Source organism: Cricetulus griseus, assembly GCF_003668045.3.
Source record: "Cricetulus griseus strain 17A/GY chromosome 1 unlocalized genomic scaffold, alternate assembly CriGri-PICRH-1.0 chr1_0, whole genome shotgun sequence".
Classification (NCBI taxonomy): domain Eukaryota; kingdom Metazoa; phylum Chordata; class Mammalia; order Rodentia; family Cricetidae; genus Cricetulus; species Cricetulus griseus.
In genome coordinates this window covers 26,243,884-26,260,497 of record NW_023276806.1, presented here as the reverse complement: position 1 = coordinate 26,260,497, position 16,614 = coordinate 26,243,884, and the positions used below count along the sequence as shown (strand labels likewise).

The 16,614-nt window shown below is 42.1% G+C and overlaps 1 protein-coding gene and 1 pseudogene across 2 annotated transcripts in view; both read left to right on the top strand.

Annotated features, from left to right (window-relative positions):
- Positions 1-11,418, top strand: part of Tbck (TBC1 domain containing kinase) — a 143,150-nt gene extending 131,732 nt beyond the window's left edge. For both annotated transcript variants that reach the window (XM_035452000.1, XM_027395732.2), the window contains exon 26: positions 10,197-11,418. In XM_035452000.1, coding sequence (XP_035307891.1) covers positions 10,197-10,307 — 111 coding nt within the window. In that variant the 3' untranslated portion in view covers positions 10,308-11,418. The remainder of the gene's footprint in view (positions 1-10,196) is intronic.
- A 1,795-nt stretch (positions 11,419-13,213) lies between these two features.
- On the top strand, positions 13,214-16,359 carry LOC100769452 (annotated as a pseudogene).
- The last annotated feature ends 255 nt before the right edge of the window (positions 16,360-16,614 follow it).

The following is a 16,614-nucleotide window of genomic DNA, read 5'->3' as shown; positions in this document are numbered from 1 at the left end:
TCCAGGCCATCCCTTCCTACTTGATCAAATATATATTCATATTGATAGTCCAAGGCTATCATCCAAGGCTAACCATAGCTAATGTATATAAGTTGATCAAGTGGGAAGGGGTGACCTGGTATGGTTAGCCTTGGACTTCTCCCTGACTTTTTCCATGCCATGCTTGTCACTGAATATTTTAGTCTGTGGATTTATATCAGATAAGAAGGAAAGTTTTAAATATTAATGCAGCTTGAACACTGAATAAAAGCTAAGCGAACAGTGAAAATTTCTACATAATCCTGGTTCACTGAACAATGGGCAGTAACTTATGTGAATAGATCTGTGAACTGAAAACTGCCCTGTATCTACTCAGAAGCTACTGTCCTCATAGATTTCCAGCAGCTTTATGGAGTAAAGCATTCTCATCATGTGCCCAGGAACCCCCTGGTCCAGACATGGACCATTTTACTTACCATGTTTAATAGAAGTATGTTCTGTCTAAGGTGTGGTCAGCCCCTAGAGCAAGCTCATTTCCATTTTTTCAGAACAACTGCCAAGTCATCCTCTGGGCACTTCCTTCCATGCACTGCTAAGAAGAAAAGTTATCTTGTCCCAGTCTGTGTTATTCTACCTACAGACCCTGCCCTCCCACCACTTAATTACTCCTGGCCGCAGGAATGTGTGTGGTTGAACAAGAACTAAGCACAGGAGCCCTCTTTCCTGACCTGCAGAGGATGGAGCTTGGCTGTGGTCCATCACAGCCCTGAATGTTGAATCTGAGTTTTTATCATATACATTCTTCTCAGAGCATAGTCAGCATCGTGTAATACGACCAGGGGTAACACACAGTGTGGGCCTACTGTTCTCAGTTGTCTAGTGTAAACAAAGGGATAGATGATTATTGCTGAATTCACTTCCCAAATATACAGATCAAAAGGAAATATAGCAGGAGAGTCTGTAGGTCTCCTGACAGGTGGTAGGTATTATTACATGATGGAATTTTATCACAAGTGCTGTTCTCTGATATGAGCCAGTGTACATTTTCTTAGGAATAAGAACTATTTCAAATAACATTGCTATCATATTTAGTTTTTAAATTTTTTTCTCTATATGCAAGACTCGTGGGAGTTATTTGACTGTATAAACAATTTTTAAGCAATAACAGGGTTCTATAGAGAACCATCATACAAAAAAAGCTAAATGTTAAGTGAGCATCTTAAATTTTTAAATAAAGTTATTATTAAAAGAAAAATTGTTATCTAGAGTGTACTATGAGTTTGGGGAGATCTTTGATCCTGTTGAAAAATACATAAATTTACACATGGTGTAAATGTGTTTTTGAGGAAAAGATATCCTATGATTGGCAAAAGGCTATGTGACATAATAACTATTAAGACTCACGGGGTGTGGGCCTACATCATGGGGTGTTCGATGAGTACTACCTTCTGTCTCATTTGTCTGCTTTGTAAACCTGTGTGTAATTGCTCAATGCTGGAACTGTAAAGTCTTCTATTAGAAAAGTGAATAAGGAAAGGAAAGAGGAAGTAAACTATTTGGTTCTGGGGTTTCTATAGACCACAGCAATGAAAACAATCTTGGGGGGTCGGGGGAAGGCTTACATTGTATGGGAATTAGGCCATGGAAGGGAGGGATACAAGCAGGAAAACCAGTTAAGAGTTGAGTGGCCGGCCGGGCGTTGGTGGTGCATGCCTTTAATCCCAGCACTTGGGAGGCAGAGGCAGGCAGATCTCTGTGAGTTTGAGGCCAGCCTGGTCTCCAGAGGGAGTGCCAGGATAGGCTCCAGAGCTACACAGAGAAACCCTGTCTTGGAAGAGAGAGGGGGGGGGGAGGGAGAGAGAGAGAGAGATTTGAGTGGCTGTAATCTAGGGATCAAATAATAGGTCACTTGGGCTACTCCAATATAGTAGCTGATAAGGAATGATCACATTCTGTATATGTCCTGAGGGGGGCCAAAGTAGAGAGAATATCAGTTTTATTGCCTAACTAGCTGGAGGAATGAGTTGCCAGTTCCTGAAAGGAAGGAAGTTAAAGTAGAAGTAGCTAGAAACCAATGGTTCTCTTTTGAACCTGTTACTTGTGAGTGGACAGCAAGTCTAGGACAGAAAGATGAATGAGCTTTTAGCTTAGGGAAGAAACAGGTCAGTCACAACCATATAGATGAAAGTAAAGCCTTGAAACCATATAGCTGATGACTGCATATGAGGAAGACAAAGCTAGGGGGGCATGAGAATCAGATGAGGCTGGAAGACTTATGACTGACAGAAGAAAACTGTGAGAAAGGGAAGGGGCATAGTCAAGTGTGTTAATGGCATTGATGGGTCAAGTGGGATTTTACCCAAGGTAACCCTAATCATGGGCTCTGGCCATGCATGACCGTTAATAGCCTTGGTAGGAGTATTGGGGAGTGATAGGAACAAATGTTTATTTGAAAGAATTTGGGAGAACAAGCCTCATGAAAAGAAATGGAGAGACAGAAGAAACCTAGAAGTAAAAGAGATTCAAAGAGCATCTGTCACGCTGTGTGGATCTTGCTTGGATCCCAATTCAAACAACTCAAGTGAGCAAATATTGAAGGATAGGTGGGTGTGTGCATAGAGGCAAATAGAAGGGTGGACATTCTTTTTAAAGATAACCTGTCTCTGTAGGCTCTGTAGGCCAGGCTGACCTCAAACTTACAAGAGTCTCCAGCTGCACCCTTCAGTGGCTATTGCTATTTTGTAAATATGATACCACTGGTATTGTATATATTTAAGTCTTTTCATCTTAAATAACTTACGTGTTAAATGTGACAGTTTCTAGAATTTGCATCAAAGAAATAAAAAGGTGACATCATTATATGGGAGTAATAATGGGATAAATTCATTGCAAGTTAGGATCATTAAGCTAAGCTGTGGGCTCATTATACCATTCTGGTCTGCTTTTATGTTTTAGTATGTTTCTTAATAAAAAGGAAAAGAGAAATAATGGAAAGAAATGAAGTTAATGTAGCAGCTACAGACAGCATAAAGTTAAAACACAGAAATAGATTTCATTCACTATAGTTAGTCATGTAACTATGTAACACAAACCTTTAAAAAATATTTAAGACAGTTATACTATTAAATTTCCTAATCCCCAAAATAGGTTGTTCAAAAACAAACAATATTTAAAATGCTTATTGTAACCCTAATGTATACCATATTATGGATTTCAAATCTCATAGATACTATTAGAACAGTTGTAGCTATATAACACAAATGTGTCTCAAAATCCTGGATTATGTAAGGACTTTTTTTTTTGCTCCCACCTTTTTTAATTAAAGAATTAGCACTTTCTGTGTGTTGTGTTTCAGCAGCCTTCCCAAAATCCATGTTGAAATTCCTTTGTAACTAACATTATGACATGTGGACCCTTTTAAGATTATATCAGTGTACTACCCTTATGGGTCAGGAGTGGGCTTGTGACCATGACATCAGGCTCCTGACAGAAGGGAAGTTGGACCTTCTATGTTGTGTGCTCACTTGCTCTTCTGTCATGGTAAGATGTGCGAGAGGCTCTCGCCTGATGTGGCCCCTCAGTATTGACCTTCCCCTATTCCAGAGCTGTTTAAAATAAGCTTCCATCATAAGTTACCTAGTCTGTGATATTCTGTTATGGCAGCAGAAAATATGCTAAAGAACCAATATGTACCATCCCTGAGATTGCCTGGTATGTCCTGTACTTTTCCCAACCGCCCATGCCAGGGTATAAAGTGATTAAGGACCATGGTTTCCCCTTCCTGGCTTTGCAGTGTTGCTGTTTTCATCTTTGAGTGAAATTACATCCCCACTTAGTTGTCATTACATATTATTTCTGTGAAAAAATCACTTCACATTTTATGAAGTACAAATAAACACCAGTAAGTAAAATGAAATACATGAGTACAAAAATAGTGGGGATAAAACACTCAGTTATGGGAAGAACACAGTAAGAATGGGAATGAAGAGTGACATTCAGAATTGCACCTGCCCAGGCAGTAATGCAAGAGGTCAGGTTAGTATTGGATATTCTAGTCTCTTGCTCTTATCACTGTCAGAGCTCACATGCTTCCCATTGCCGTTAGTACGATAGCCTATGTGTGCTGCTGACCACACCCTTCAGGAGCAGGCCCAGAAATGTCTTCAGTAATTCAGGCAAGACAACACTGTGCTAGGCAAAGACTTGAGAAACATTGTGATGAAGACTTGAGAAAAGAACATCAAAGGGTGAATTCCTTATTTGGGCTCATAAATTTAGAGGTGTGTGATAAAGGCATTGACTGGGCAGAGCCACTCCCAGCATAGAGCCCAGGGAACAGAGAGAAGGAATACCCATTTTCTCTCTCTCTCTTTTTTTTTATTTGAATTAGAAACAAGGTTGTTTTACATGTCAATCCCAGTTCCCTTTCCCTCCCGTCCTCCCCTACCACCCCCCCCAACTAAAACCCTACCTATCACATATCCCTTTCTGCTCCCCAGGGAGGGTGAGGCCTTCCATAGGGGGTCTTCAGAGTCTATCATATCCTTTGGGATAGGGCCTAGGCCCACCCCTGTGTGTCTTGGCTCAGGGAGTATTCCTCTATGTGGAATGGGCTCCCAAAGTCCGCACCTGTGCTACGTATCCCTGAGTACTGAGCTACTACTACAGGAGGTCCCATAGATTTCCGAGGTTTCCTCACTGAAAGCCATGTTGCTGGCGTCTGGATCAGTCCCATGCTGGTATCCCAGCTGTCAGTCTGGGGAGCAAGAGCTCCCCGATGTTCAGGTCAGCTGTTTCTGTGGGTTTTACCAGCCTGGTCTGGACCCTTTTCTCTTCACTCGTCCTTCTCAGCAACTGGATTTCAGTTCAGTTCAGTGATTAGCTGTGGGTGTCTGCTTCTACTTCCACCAGCTGATTGATGAAGGCTATAGGATGGCATATAAGTCAGTCCTCAATCTCATTATCAGGGGAGGGCATTTAAGGTAGCCTCTCCTCTGTTGCTTAGATTGTTAGCTGGTGTCATCTTTGTAGATCTCCAGACATTTCCCTAGTGCCTGATTTCTCTGTAAACCTAAAATGTCTCCCTCTATTATAGTATCTCCTTTCTTGTTTTCTTCTATTCTTCCCCCAACTCAACCTTTTGCTCCCTCATGTCCTCCTCACCCCTTCTCTTCTCCCCTTCTCATTCTCCTATTTCCCTCCCCCCTCCTCCCATGGTCCCAATTTGCTCAGGAGATCTTGTCCCTTTTCCCTTCTCCAGGGGACCATGTATGTCTCTCTTAGGGTCCTCCTTGTTTACTAGCTTCTCTAGCAGTGTGGATTGTAGGCTGGTAATCCTTTAGTCTAGGTCTAAAATCCACATATGAGTGAGTACATACTATGTTTGTCTTTTTGTGATTGGGTTACCTTGCTCAGAATGGTTTCTTCTAGTTCCATCCATTTTCCTGCAAATTTCAAGATTCCATTGGGTTTTTTTTTTCCACTGAGTAGTACTCCATTGTGTAAATGTGCCGCATTTTCTCTATCCATTCTTCAGTTGAGGGGCATCTAGGTTGCATCCAGGTTCTGGCTACTACAAATAGTGCTGCTGTGAACATCATTGAACAGATGTGCTTCTTTTGGGTATATGCCTAGGAGTGGAATTGCTTGATCTTGTGGTAGACCGATTCCCATTTTCTTAAGGAGTCACCATACTGATTTTCAAGGTGGCTGTACAAGTTGGCACTCCCACCAGCAGTGGAGAAGTGTTCCCCTTTCTCCACATCCTCTCCAACATGAACTGTCATTGGTGTTTTTGATTTTGGCCATTCTGACAGGAGTAAGATGGTATCTCAGAGTTGTTTTGATTTGCATTTCCCTGATGGCTAAGGATGTTGAACACTTTCTTATGTGTCCATTTTCTCTTTTACTTCTGGACCCTCAGCCTGTGGTATACTGCTGGCCACTTTCAGGGCAGGGCCACCCTTCTCAGTCATCCATGGAAGTACCCTTGTGGACATACCCAGGCACTTCTCAGTCCCATCAGGATCATAGGATTCATGATCACAGCATGTTGTTCTAAGTCAACATAGAGAAATCTTTTTCTTATCTCAAACTTGTATGACTCGGTATCTTGCCAGATTCTTACAAACTGGTTAAATAATTCACAAGCATCACCAATGTACCATGGCCTCATGTTGTAATACTTATTGTGGGCCATATTTTCAGCATTCCAGAATGCCAAGAGAATAAGGCAAACACAGCACTGGCCTCAACTAAGTGTATAACTCCAGCTACTTATTATAGTATTCTTTCAAGTTCCCTCACTCAGTACCATGCCCATCCAGAAATAGCATTGTCATCCCAAAACTGTAGCATTATTGAGGGAGTTAAGAAGACAAGACTTCTCTGGGTTTGAGCAATGTGTTTGTTAGTTGTCCCATCTCCAGTATGAACTTCAAACTCATACAGTCAAAGGTTAAATCAGGCAACTTAGTGGTCCTGTGGTAGCTTGAATGAGAATGACCCCTCTGTTCTCCACTAAGTCTTGCTGGATTCCGGGCTTTCTGTTTTCTTGTTCTGCTTGTTCGATATCATTTGGCTTTCTGCATGATCCCATTCGCTGCTTCTCTAACACTGTAGCTACCCTCAGCTTATCGTGTCTTGGCCTTATTTAACCTCAAGTACTCTGTGGCTACCCAAAAATTCCACCTCACTCATTTTCCTGCTACACAGAACTTGATTTCCAGATAAAGAAAACAAAATGGAATGGCACCTTCAAAACCCTGCCATGTGCTGTGGTTTGAGATGTGCTTATCCAACTTGAGACATGCAAACCAGCACCAGAGAGTACTGACCAGATCTGTGATGAAAACACAAGACCTTCATCCTTTGTGTGGGCATAATGCCTACATGAAATGCAGTCTAAACATCCCTAAACCTCCCAGCAATGTCCGGATCTCTAGGGATCTTTTGCTATAGAACTTGGCTGTACAGCCCCATTCTTTTCTGATTGGACTACAATGGGAAATTGCATCTTTGGATCTCAGACTAACTGAGCTGCAATGGATCCCATTATCCAATACTGGCTGACATTGGAATCAGCTAGGCTGTAAGCAAAAAACCTAGTGTTGGAGCACAGCCTCAGAAACTCATTACTGGTCTGGAATAGACCTCGTTACTGCTGCTGACTAAAAGCACCTACCAGTTCTGCTGGCTTTATCCCAGCCCATTGGAGCACCCTGAATTTCTACCAAGGGTACTGTTTCTTATGTCCAGGTGTGTGCTTTCCCTGTGAGTCTACAGTCAATAGGCTTTCCCTCCTGTGCCCACTCCCGCCAGCATTTGCTGAGGCTGCTGAAGGTCTGCCTCCTGAAAAAGGGGGTGGGGTGGGCTAGAACCAACAAATACCTGCATGTGTGGTCCTCCCAGTCCACTGCTCATCACTAATCTCCATATGGGACTTGACTTTATCACACTGAAAGCCACACCTATATTCAAAGCCATTTCTTTCCTCTCTAACCTATCAATCTCTCACCAAAATACTGTCTGATCAGTGTAGCAATTTTCATCATTGAATTTGAATCCCTGTTCACTCTAGGAGTCAATAATGAGAGGGTAATGGAGTGGGCTGGGGTGGGGGCAGCTTGCCCAACACCTTTTAAAGTCACAAACTCTACTAAGTGCCCTAACAACTGCTTTTGGAATCCCATACTGCTTTTTGTTAATTGTTTGATTGCCATCTCCTCCATTCATAAATACCTCAAAACAGTGTCTCATGCCAACTAGACGCTCAGGGAAATGAGTAACTGGAAAAAAAGGAGGGCTGGAGTGGGAAAGATGAAAAGATGTAGCCGTGGTTCTGCAGCAGGACCAGTGTTTAACATGGATGATTGGAACCACGAAGAATCTGAGCAGAACTCCCAGCCTGTTGTGGAAATACAACAGTTGCTTTTGTTTCTTTTCTTCTTTTCTGAAATGCAGTTTGGATCCTCTCAAGGCAATCTGAACATTTTCTATCTCCTTGTGCTCCCAATTCCGCTTCCCTTTTCAGACCACCCACACAGCAGCAACCTGGTGTTTCCGATCGCCTCTCTCTGCCTATTTTACCATTCCAGTTTTCCAGCTTTACAGCAACCTAGTTGTTACATCCAGCTATGATAGGAACTCTTTACAGCTTTGCAACATCGGTTAAGAGATTAGTTAAATGTGCAGTAGTCCTTCCCTACTCATTTTCTTACTTCTGAGATTTTTTTTTTTTAAGTGCTGAAAGCTGAGTGCCTCCCCTCAAGCCCTTTTGGCAATGCTATGTTTATCTAGGATTTCCAGCCTCTGTGGTAATTGTACTGCTGCATGTGGGAAAAGGCGGCTGTGTTGGTAATCATACGGTATGGGACAGTGCAGCCTGTACATTCAGGTGGATAAATCTGGTGCCACTGTTCTTGAGGACTAGGATCCAAGACAAGTGAGCAAGAGGGCAGGGAGAAGATGCTCTCACTGTGACCTCGGGGACACAGTTAACACTCACAATTTCTCCAACATTATTTGTGACTAAAGGTTTTCAGCTGGTACCTTAAATGAGCACAGGATTTGAAATGTAAATGGCAACATCTCAAGGGGACTAGAGAATGATGAAGAAAGGGGTGTGGTCAGCACTGTTGGCATCCATTTATGTGAATTGCTGTGAGGAATGCTGCAATCATTTTCCAGCAATATATACTCTGCCTACACACTGACACCGCTATCCATACTTTTGTCTTTTTGTTTTTGTTTTTCAAGACAGGGTTTCTGTGTGTAGCCCTGGCTGTCCTGGAACTCACAAAGATCCACCTGCCTCTGCATAGCCCCCTCCACACACACACACCTGGGATTAAAGGTATTCACCACTACTGCCCAGCTATTCTTTTATCTTAAGACAGTGTCTTGTAAAATTGTCCCTGAAATCATTTAAGGAGGTTTGGAGTTTTTTATTTATCTTTTATATTTGTCTATTTTGTGTGTCTGTGGGCTTGTGAACCATAGGAGAGATATCTTTTAAAGTGTACATTCTTGAGTCCCAGGTCAATAAAACACTGTTGCTGGGACTGAGTCCTTGAACATATCCCGACCAAACTGCTCAATTGGCTTTTTTGATCCTAAGTTTAGACCACTGTGCTGAAACCTAACGATTCAACCTCAAATATCTGCAGAAAGCAATAGCCCCATGAGCAAACGCTAATCGATTAGGTCAGGATTTTGTGAAGTAATGAGAAAGGTGTTGGCTATGATTGGCCAAGGAGAAAGAAAGGGGTCCTACCAGTAGGAAGGTATAGAGACAGAAGAGTTGAGAAGCCAAATCAAAACCTCCCTCCATTATTTTTCCTAAGGCTTGGTAGTTATTTGTCATCATTTAGTTCAACTTAGCAAATGTATGTTGACCTCTTGTCATATGCCAGACACTAGGACTAAAAAGAAGTAGAGCTAAGCCACTTCTCTCAAGGAGGTTACAGTTTGATAAAGGATGCTCTGAAAATGAATCACTTGAATAAATTTGGTAAGACCAAAGACTGAGGATCAAGTAAGAATCTTGAGAGCTAAAAAAAGACCGTAGCAGGAGAACCAGTCTAAGATGGTAACAGGACAACAGGCCAGTGCTTCCTTATTCAGTAGTACAGTGAATGGAGAGAGGCATTAGGGACCCTGAAGAGGCTAAGTCTGCAGAGTCCTGTGGGCCAGGCATCTAGAAGGTCTCCTGGATGCAGCCTTATGTACTTCAAGTTGCTGACCTCAAAATGTTCATTTGGTTGCTTCAAAAACATGATACAACCGGAATGTGGCCCTCTCAGAGACATTTTACACAGAACTACTGTGATAATTTTACCATAATATTAAAACTTGTTCAAAATAGATTTTGGGCTGCTTTAGCTGTCTTGGAAGGTTACAAAGTAACAACAACAGAAAGGAGTCTCTCAGCAAGAGGCTAATTGTAGAGAGCTTACTCTCTCTACAACCTTTATACAGCATTCAGTTAAAGTTACTTGTTAAAGCACACAAGAACAGAGTGATGCTTTATCCTATAGCATAAAGAAGCTTTTTGGCAATAAATAGGTGATTTAGTGTATATTAAAAAACAAAAGACTTATGCAAAAGTGACTATAGCAACTACTGCTATAAAAATACCTTTGTCTCTCACAGCCTGATAAAAACAGGGATAGTGAAGAAATCCTGGAATGATTTCTCTAATACTTTCCTCTTTTCAGTTTGCAGCTCACCTTGTGAAGATGAAGTATCCAAGAGTCTGCATTCTAGACGGTGGCATTAATAAGATTAAGCCAACAGGACTCCTCACTGTCCCTTCTCCTCAGATATGAAGGACCAAGCACATAGCTGACAAGGACAGAGTGGCATTGCCCCCCTGAGGCACAGCTCTTCACAGTCTGTCACACTGAGACACAAGTGGACATCCAGACCACTGTAATGCCACAAAGTTTTGTCCTGAGATACTTTTGTAAATTTTGTGAGTCAAATGTTCACCTGTCTAGGCAGAAACTTGACTGTACATGTATTGCTGAAAGAATTTTCACAATAGTGAAATCTGATCAGGTATTTTTACCACAGTGCCACATAAAGCCAGAGGAATTCAGCTGACAGGGCACATTTAGCATTATCAAGAATCTAAGACACTCTGAGAAAGCCATATCCACGGCACTGAGCAGACTGTCCTAACAAAGGGTTCAGAAATATGGCGTGAAATCACACCTCTTCATGACAGCAGAAATTAGAAAGCTGCCCATGATAAATGTGACATTAGGTGACTCACAAGCAAGGGGGGAGGGTGTTTAGTCCATTGAGGGAAGTAGTAGCAGCACACTCAGAGAATGGGGTTTCAGAAAGCAGCCATATCTGATAACCTATCTGTCCACTTCCTATAGTAGGGAACTCAGCCATCCCAACAGCTTTCTGGGTGAGCACATGCAAGTCTGCACAGGCAGAGGCTATAATCTCATCTTCACTGTGATGCAGAGCTGGCATCTTCTGCTGCTTTACGCCACAGAACAGCATGCTTTTGGTGAGGAACTAAAGCTCCTCAGACTGTGGCAGCATGCACAGGTCTAAGCCAGGTGGGTCCCAGTGCTGAGAGTGGAAATGGACACAACCCCTGTCTCTAACCAAGAAGCCATCCCAGGTTAATAACCACTCACAAACGAAAATTAGTTTCTCCAAAGGAGTCTCACTGGGGATACAAATCACACTTAAAGTGAGGCCCCAGGCCCACCAGTAGACAACTAACACAACCCTCAATTGTATTTTTGGAATTTGGTTTTTTTTGAGGGGAGGGTAGTTGGTTTGGTTTTGTCTGATGTTGTTTCATTTGGACATTTCTTACCTAATTTTTTTCTTACATATATCATTGTCTCTGATTTTGTGTTTTTATTGGTTTCATTTATGTGTGTATGGATATATATGTGTTTCTTTATGCTATTTTTGTTTATTGTGTTTTAATTGGGTTTGTTTTTATTTGCCATTTTTTCTACATAAAGAAAAAGAAGGCATAGAGTTGGAAGGGTGGGGAGGATCTGGGAGGGGATAAGGTAGGGGAAACCATGATCAGAAAATAGTGTATTAAGAAAAAAATATTTTTGATTTTTAATAAAGGCTCCTTAGCTCCCATGGTTATGTCTGCAGTCTAAAAGGAAAGGAATGAAGGAGGGAAGACAAGAGAGGGCAGAAACAGGAGAGAAAGGGAAGGAACATGAGCAAGGAAGAAAGAGAGCATTTCCTTCCCCTCAAAGACACAGACTAGATGCTGGCACATCCCCTCTGCTGTCACAGCAGTCGCCAGACTGTACACATACGGCTGCACCCAGGGGATGACAAGGAAAGCTGAGATTACAGCCTCTGGCTGACAGCCAGCTCTCCGGCTCAGAAACCCTGGCCTCAGGGAAGAGAAAATATGTACTGAGAGCCAGCCAGGACCCTATGCCTCGGCCACAGTATTTGAAAAATTAAGTCCTGAGCTTTATTGAATCTAGGAGACCAGAATTGTATATACCACAAATATGTAATCAGAAAAACTAAGATAGTTCATAATTTATAAAAGGAACATTTTTTTCCAGCTTTCTGAAATGGGAATATATCACAATTAGTGAAATACATCCTTTAGTTTCAGATTTGCTTCAGAAATAATTAACTCCTCATAACTTCTATTCCTCTTCAGTGTGAAGACTGTCTACTCTGAACATTTGTACAAGAACCTCAAGTTTCTAGGCTATGATGTTGTTCTTACTGTTATTGTCTTTATTACATTTGTGTCTAATTTTGTGTGTGCATATATGTGTGGGTGCTGGTACCTATGCACATAGTGTCATTAGCTTATTCACCCTTCTGGGCATTTTGTTTGTTTTGTTTTGAAGATGAGATTGCTAGCTGAACCTAGAGCTCACAGGTTGCCTAGACTGGCAGGCCAGCAAATTCCTGGGTCCTCCTGCTTTCAACGTCCAGCCTAAGATTGCAGGCACACACCAGCCACCACCATGCTCAACCGTTCAGTTGGGTTCTGGGGACCTGAACTCAGATCTTCATACTTGAAAGGCAAGCACTCTCCCCACTGAGCCATTTCCTCATCCTGCATCTATTTTTAAGCAAAATATACTTTGCAAAGCATAAAATTCACCCTTTTATGGTATGTGATTCTGTGGTTTTTCATTATATTCATGAAGTTGTACTGTAGTTACTACTAGTGTCTAGTTCTAGAATATTTACATTGCCCAGAACCAAAATATTATGTTTATTTGCAACCATTTTCTACTTAATCTTTGATTGAATTTTTGTACATGGAGTAAGGCAGGGATCTAACTTCACTTTTGCATGACGATATCCAAGTCAATTAAATTTTACTTGGTGGGCTGCAGAGATGGCTCAACCTTATATAACCAAAATTATACTTGGTTATTCACCAAATATCTTATGAATATCTGCTATGTAAGATACTATGGTGACCAATAACTATTGTTTTGTGACCCTTACTTAGTTGCCAATGTAAAATAGGCTTAGAAAAAGAAAACCAATATTCTCTAACACCACTTTTTGACCAACCTGTAACTTTTCAATTGCTACTGGTTTTCTTCAGTTGTTTGGTGGTTTAACTGTCTCCAAAGTAAGAGTGCAGCACCGATAACCAACTTGGAAGAGTTGTTCCAGGTCTTATCTTTGTCCTACGAATAAGGCAGGGAACAGGGGAATGGAATGGCCTAGGTTTGACTTGGTAGAGTGCAAGATGGGAAAGGATGAAGACATGAGTGTTGTAAAGAAACCACAAGAAGAGAGTAATAGCCCACCTCCATCAGGACCTTTCATGAGATTTTTCTTAAAAGATAACACACTTAGGTTTGTTCTGAAAGATGGGTGAATGTTTTACCATATAAATAAATCTCTAGTAATAGTTAATATTCTCAACACAACATTAGGGCATGTGTGGTGGTTAATGGTGTCAACAGAATCTGCACTCACCTAGGAGACAAACCTCCAGGCATGTCTGTGAGAGAGTTTCCAGTTGGGTTCATTGAAATGGGAGGACCCACCCTAACTGTAAGTGGTGCTAGTCCAGTAGGCTGGGGTTCAGGATGAAATAAAGTAGAGAAAGAAAGATGAGAACCACCATTCATCTATCTATGCTTCCTGACTGAGGATGTAATGTGACCAGCCACCTCGGGCTTCTGTTACCATGACTTCCCTCCTGTGGTACAATGTATTCTAACTGTAAGAAAAAGTAATCCCATCCTGTGCTATTTCTGTCAAGGTATTTTACCCCAGAAACAAGAAAAGTAATACAGCATGTTAATCCGTGGCTGGTCGTATCAATAAAGTTTACCATAGCAATTGTTTCTTAAAGTAAAGCCATCGTGTATAGGAGTCATTTATGGTATATTATTGACCCCCTACTCTATCACCAACTATTAAAACCATTTTTGACATCTGTAGTTTCTTCTTCCCTTCTAGCTAGAATGCCCTTACTACCATCATCAGCAACACACACACACACACACACACACACACACACACACACACACACACACACACACACACACACACACTTCTTCATGATCCAACAACAGTGGCATCTCTTCAGTCCTGTATGGTTTATCCATGCTTCCTTAATAGTCTCAAATCTGACAAGATATTCCAATTATACTTCCAGAAACAGACAGTCATCATTTTCCTACTATCTGTTCACATTTGAGTCCCATATTAAAATGAGAGCTACTTCCCAGCTGAGGATCATGAGCACCTTCAGCAACTCAACTCATTGGAGTTGCTCAAGTCATATAGAAGTGAGCTGAATCTCTAGCATTTTTAAATGTATATGAAAGGAAAAAAACCACCTCACAGTAAGTTTTCTCTTCTCCTTCCAAACTTAGCTAGAACCAAACTTAGCATAAGTCAGTATCTCGGTTTACTAAGTAAAACTACAAGGTTCTACTCAGCTCTAACCTTTGATAATTCTCTAGGTTGGAACAGATAACCTCCAACATGGTGAGTTAAATGAGTTCTATCCATTTTCCAAAACACATGTGGTGTGCCATTTTTAATATATCAAATATCTAATATTTAAGATTGATAAAGAAATGCTCATGTCATAAATGAAAAAGAGCTTTTGAATGACAAACAGAAGCCTAAGATTGGAGATGTGGGGTCAGATGAGGAGGATGACAGTGGAAAAGATAAGAAAAAGAAAATGAAGACGATTAAGGAGAAATACATTGATCAGGAAGAGTTTGTAGGGAGACACTGTAGCCCCGCCTCCTAGAAGCCCCTACAGGTGTGCCTGGCCATGCCTGGGAGGGCGTGGTCAGGGGAGGTCGAAGATGACATGGGGGCAGTTCTTAAGGGGCCGAGGACATGTGGAGACCCCTTCTCTCTCTGGCCTTCCTAGCTTGCTTCCTCTGGGCACTGCTCTGGCTTGCGTTTGGCTGATGTTTATCTGAATAAAGAAATCTTAGCCTTACACAGACTACAGATCGTCCTTCGCACACGCAATACCTGGCGCCCTGACACCCATGACCCATTCTGCTTCTCTCTCGGGACTCCATTAGCAGCCACAAAAGGCCACTGAAAGCGCCGGACCACCTGCGCCTATTCCTAACAAAAATCCTGTTAACATCACTCAAGAGGAATATGGGGAATTCTATAAGAGCCTCACCAATGATTGGGAAGACTATTTGGCAGTCAAGCACTTCTCTGTAGAAGGTCAGGTGGAGTTCAGAGCATTGCTCTTTATTCCTTGGCAAGCTCCCTTTTACCTTTTAGAGACCATGAAGAACAACATCAAACTGTATGTCCATCATGTGTTCATTCATCATGGGCAGCTGTGATGAGCTGATACCTGAGCACCTCAACTTTATCCATAGTCTGGTTGACTTCAAGGATTTTTCCCTGAACATCTCCCAAGAAGTTCTCCAGCAGAGCAAGATCCTGAAACCCATCTGCAAAAACACTGTGAAGAAGTGCCTTGAGGTCTCTCCTGAGCAGCTGAAGACAAAGAGAACTACAAAACATTTTGTGAGGCATTGTCCAAGACTTTAAAGCTTTGAATCCATGAAGACCACAAACAGTAGGTGCCTCTCTGAGCTCCTCGGCTATCACCCTTCTCAGTCTAGAGTTGAGATGACTTCCCTGTCAGAGTATATGTCTCAAGTGAAGGAGGCACAGAAATCCATCTGCTGTATCACCAGTGAGAGCAAAGAGCAGGTGGCCAGCTCTGCCTTTGTAGAGTGTGAACAGAAGAGGAGCTTTGAGGTTATATATATGACTAAGCCTACTGACCAGCATTGTGTGCAGCAGCTCAAGAAATTTGATGGAAAGAGTCTGGTCTTGGTGACTGAGGAGGACCTGGAGCTACAGAAGGTGAGGAAGATAACAGACTGGAGAGAGCAAAGCAAAGTTTGAGAATCTCTGTAAGCCCATGAAGGGGAACGTAGATAAGAAGGTTGAGAAGATGACAATCTCCAGTAGACTTATGTCTTCACCCTGCTGCATTGTAACAGCACCTGTGGCTGGACAACCAGCCAACATGGATCATATCATGAAGTCCTAGGCACTTCAAGCCAACTCTACAGTGGTCTACATAATAGCCAAAAGCATCCACAGATCAATCCTGAACATCCCATTGTGGAGACCCTGTGTCAGAAGTCTAAGGCAAACAAAATGACAAAGCTGTCAAGGACCTGGTGCAACTGTTTGAAACTCCTCTTGTATCCTTTGGTTTCTCACTTGAGGATCCCTTAACCCACTCTAACTGCATCTACAGCATGAGGAAACTAGGCCTGGGCATTGATGAAGATGAGGTGACAGCAGAGGAGCCCAGAGCTGCTGTTCCTGCCCCCACTTGAGAGTGATGAGGATGCCTTTGCATGGAAGAAATAGTTTAGAGACCCCCAGGGAAGCCAAAGCCCTCTATATAGTTTTCCTGTGGCTGCCCCAGCAGTCTTGACTGGTCATGACCTACCTGGGTGGCTGTTCATGTATAAAGGATCTCTTGTATTATGTCCTTGTGCCTTAAGGCAGGGAAACCCCTACACACACACAGAACAGTAGGGTTAAGTGTTGTGTATTGTGGGGTTTGTTTTATTGTGAAATTAAAAGTATGCAAAATAAAGATGATACAGTTTCATACAGGAA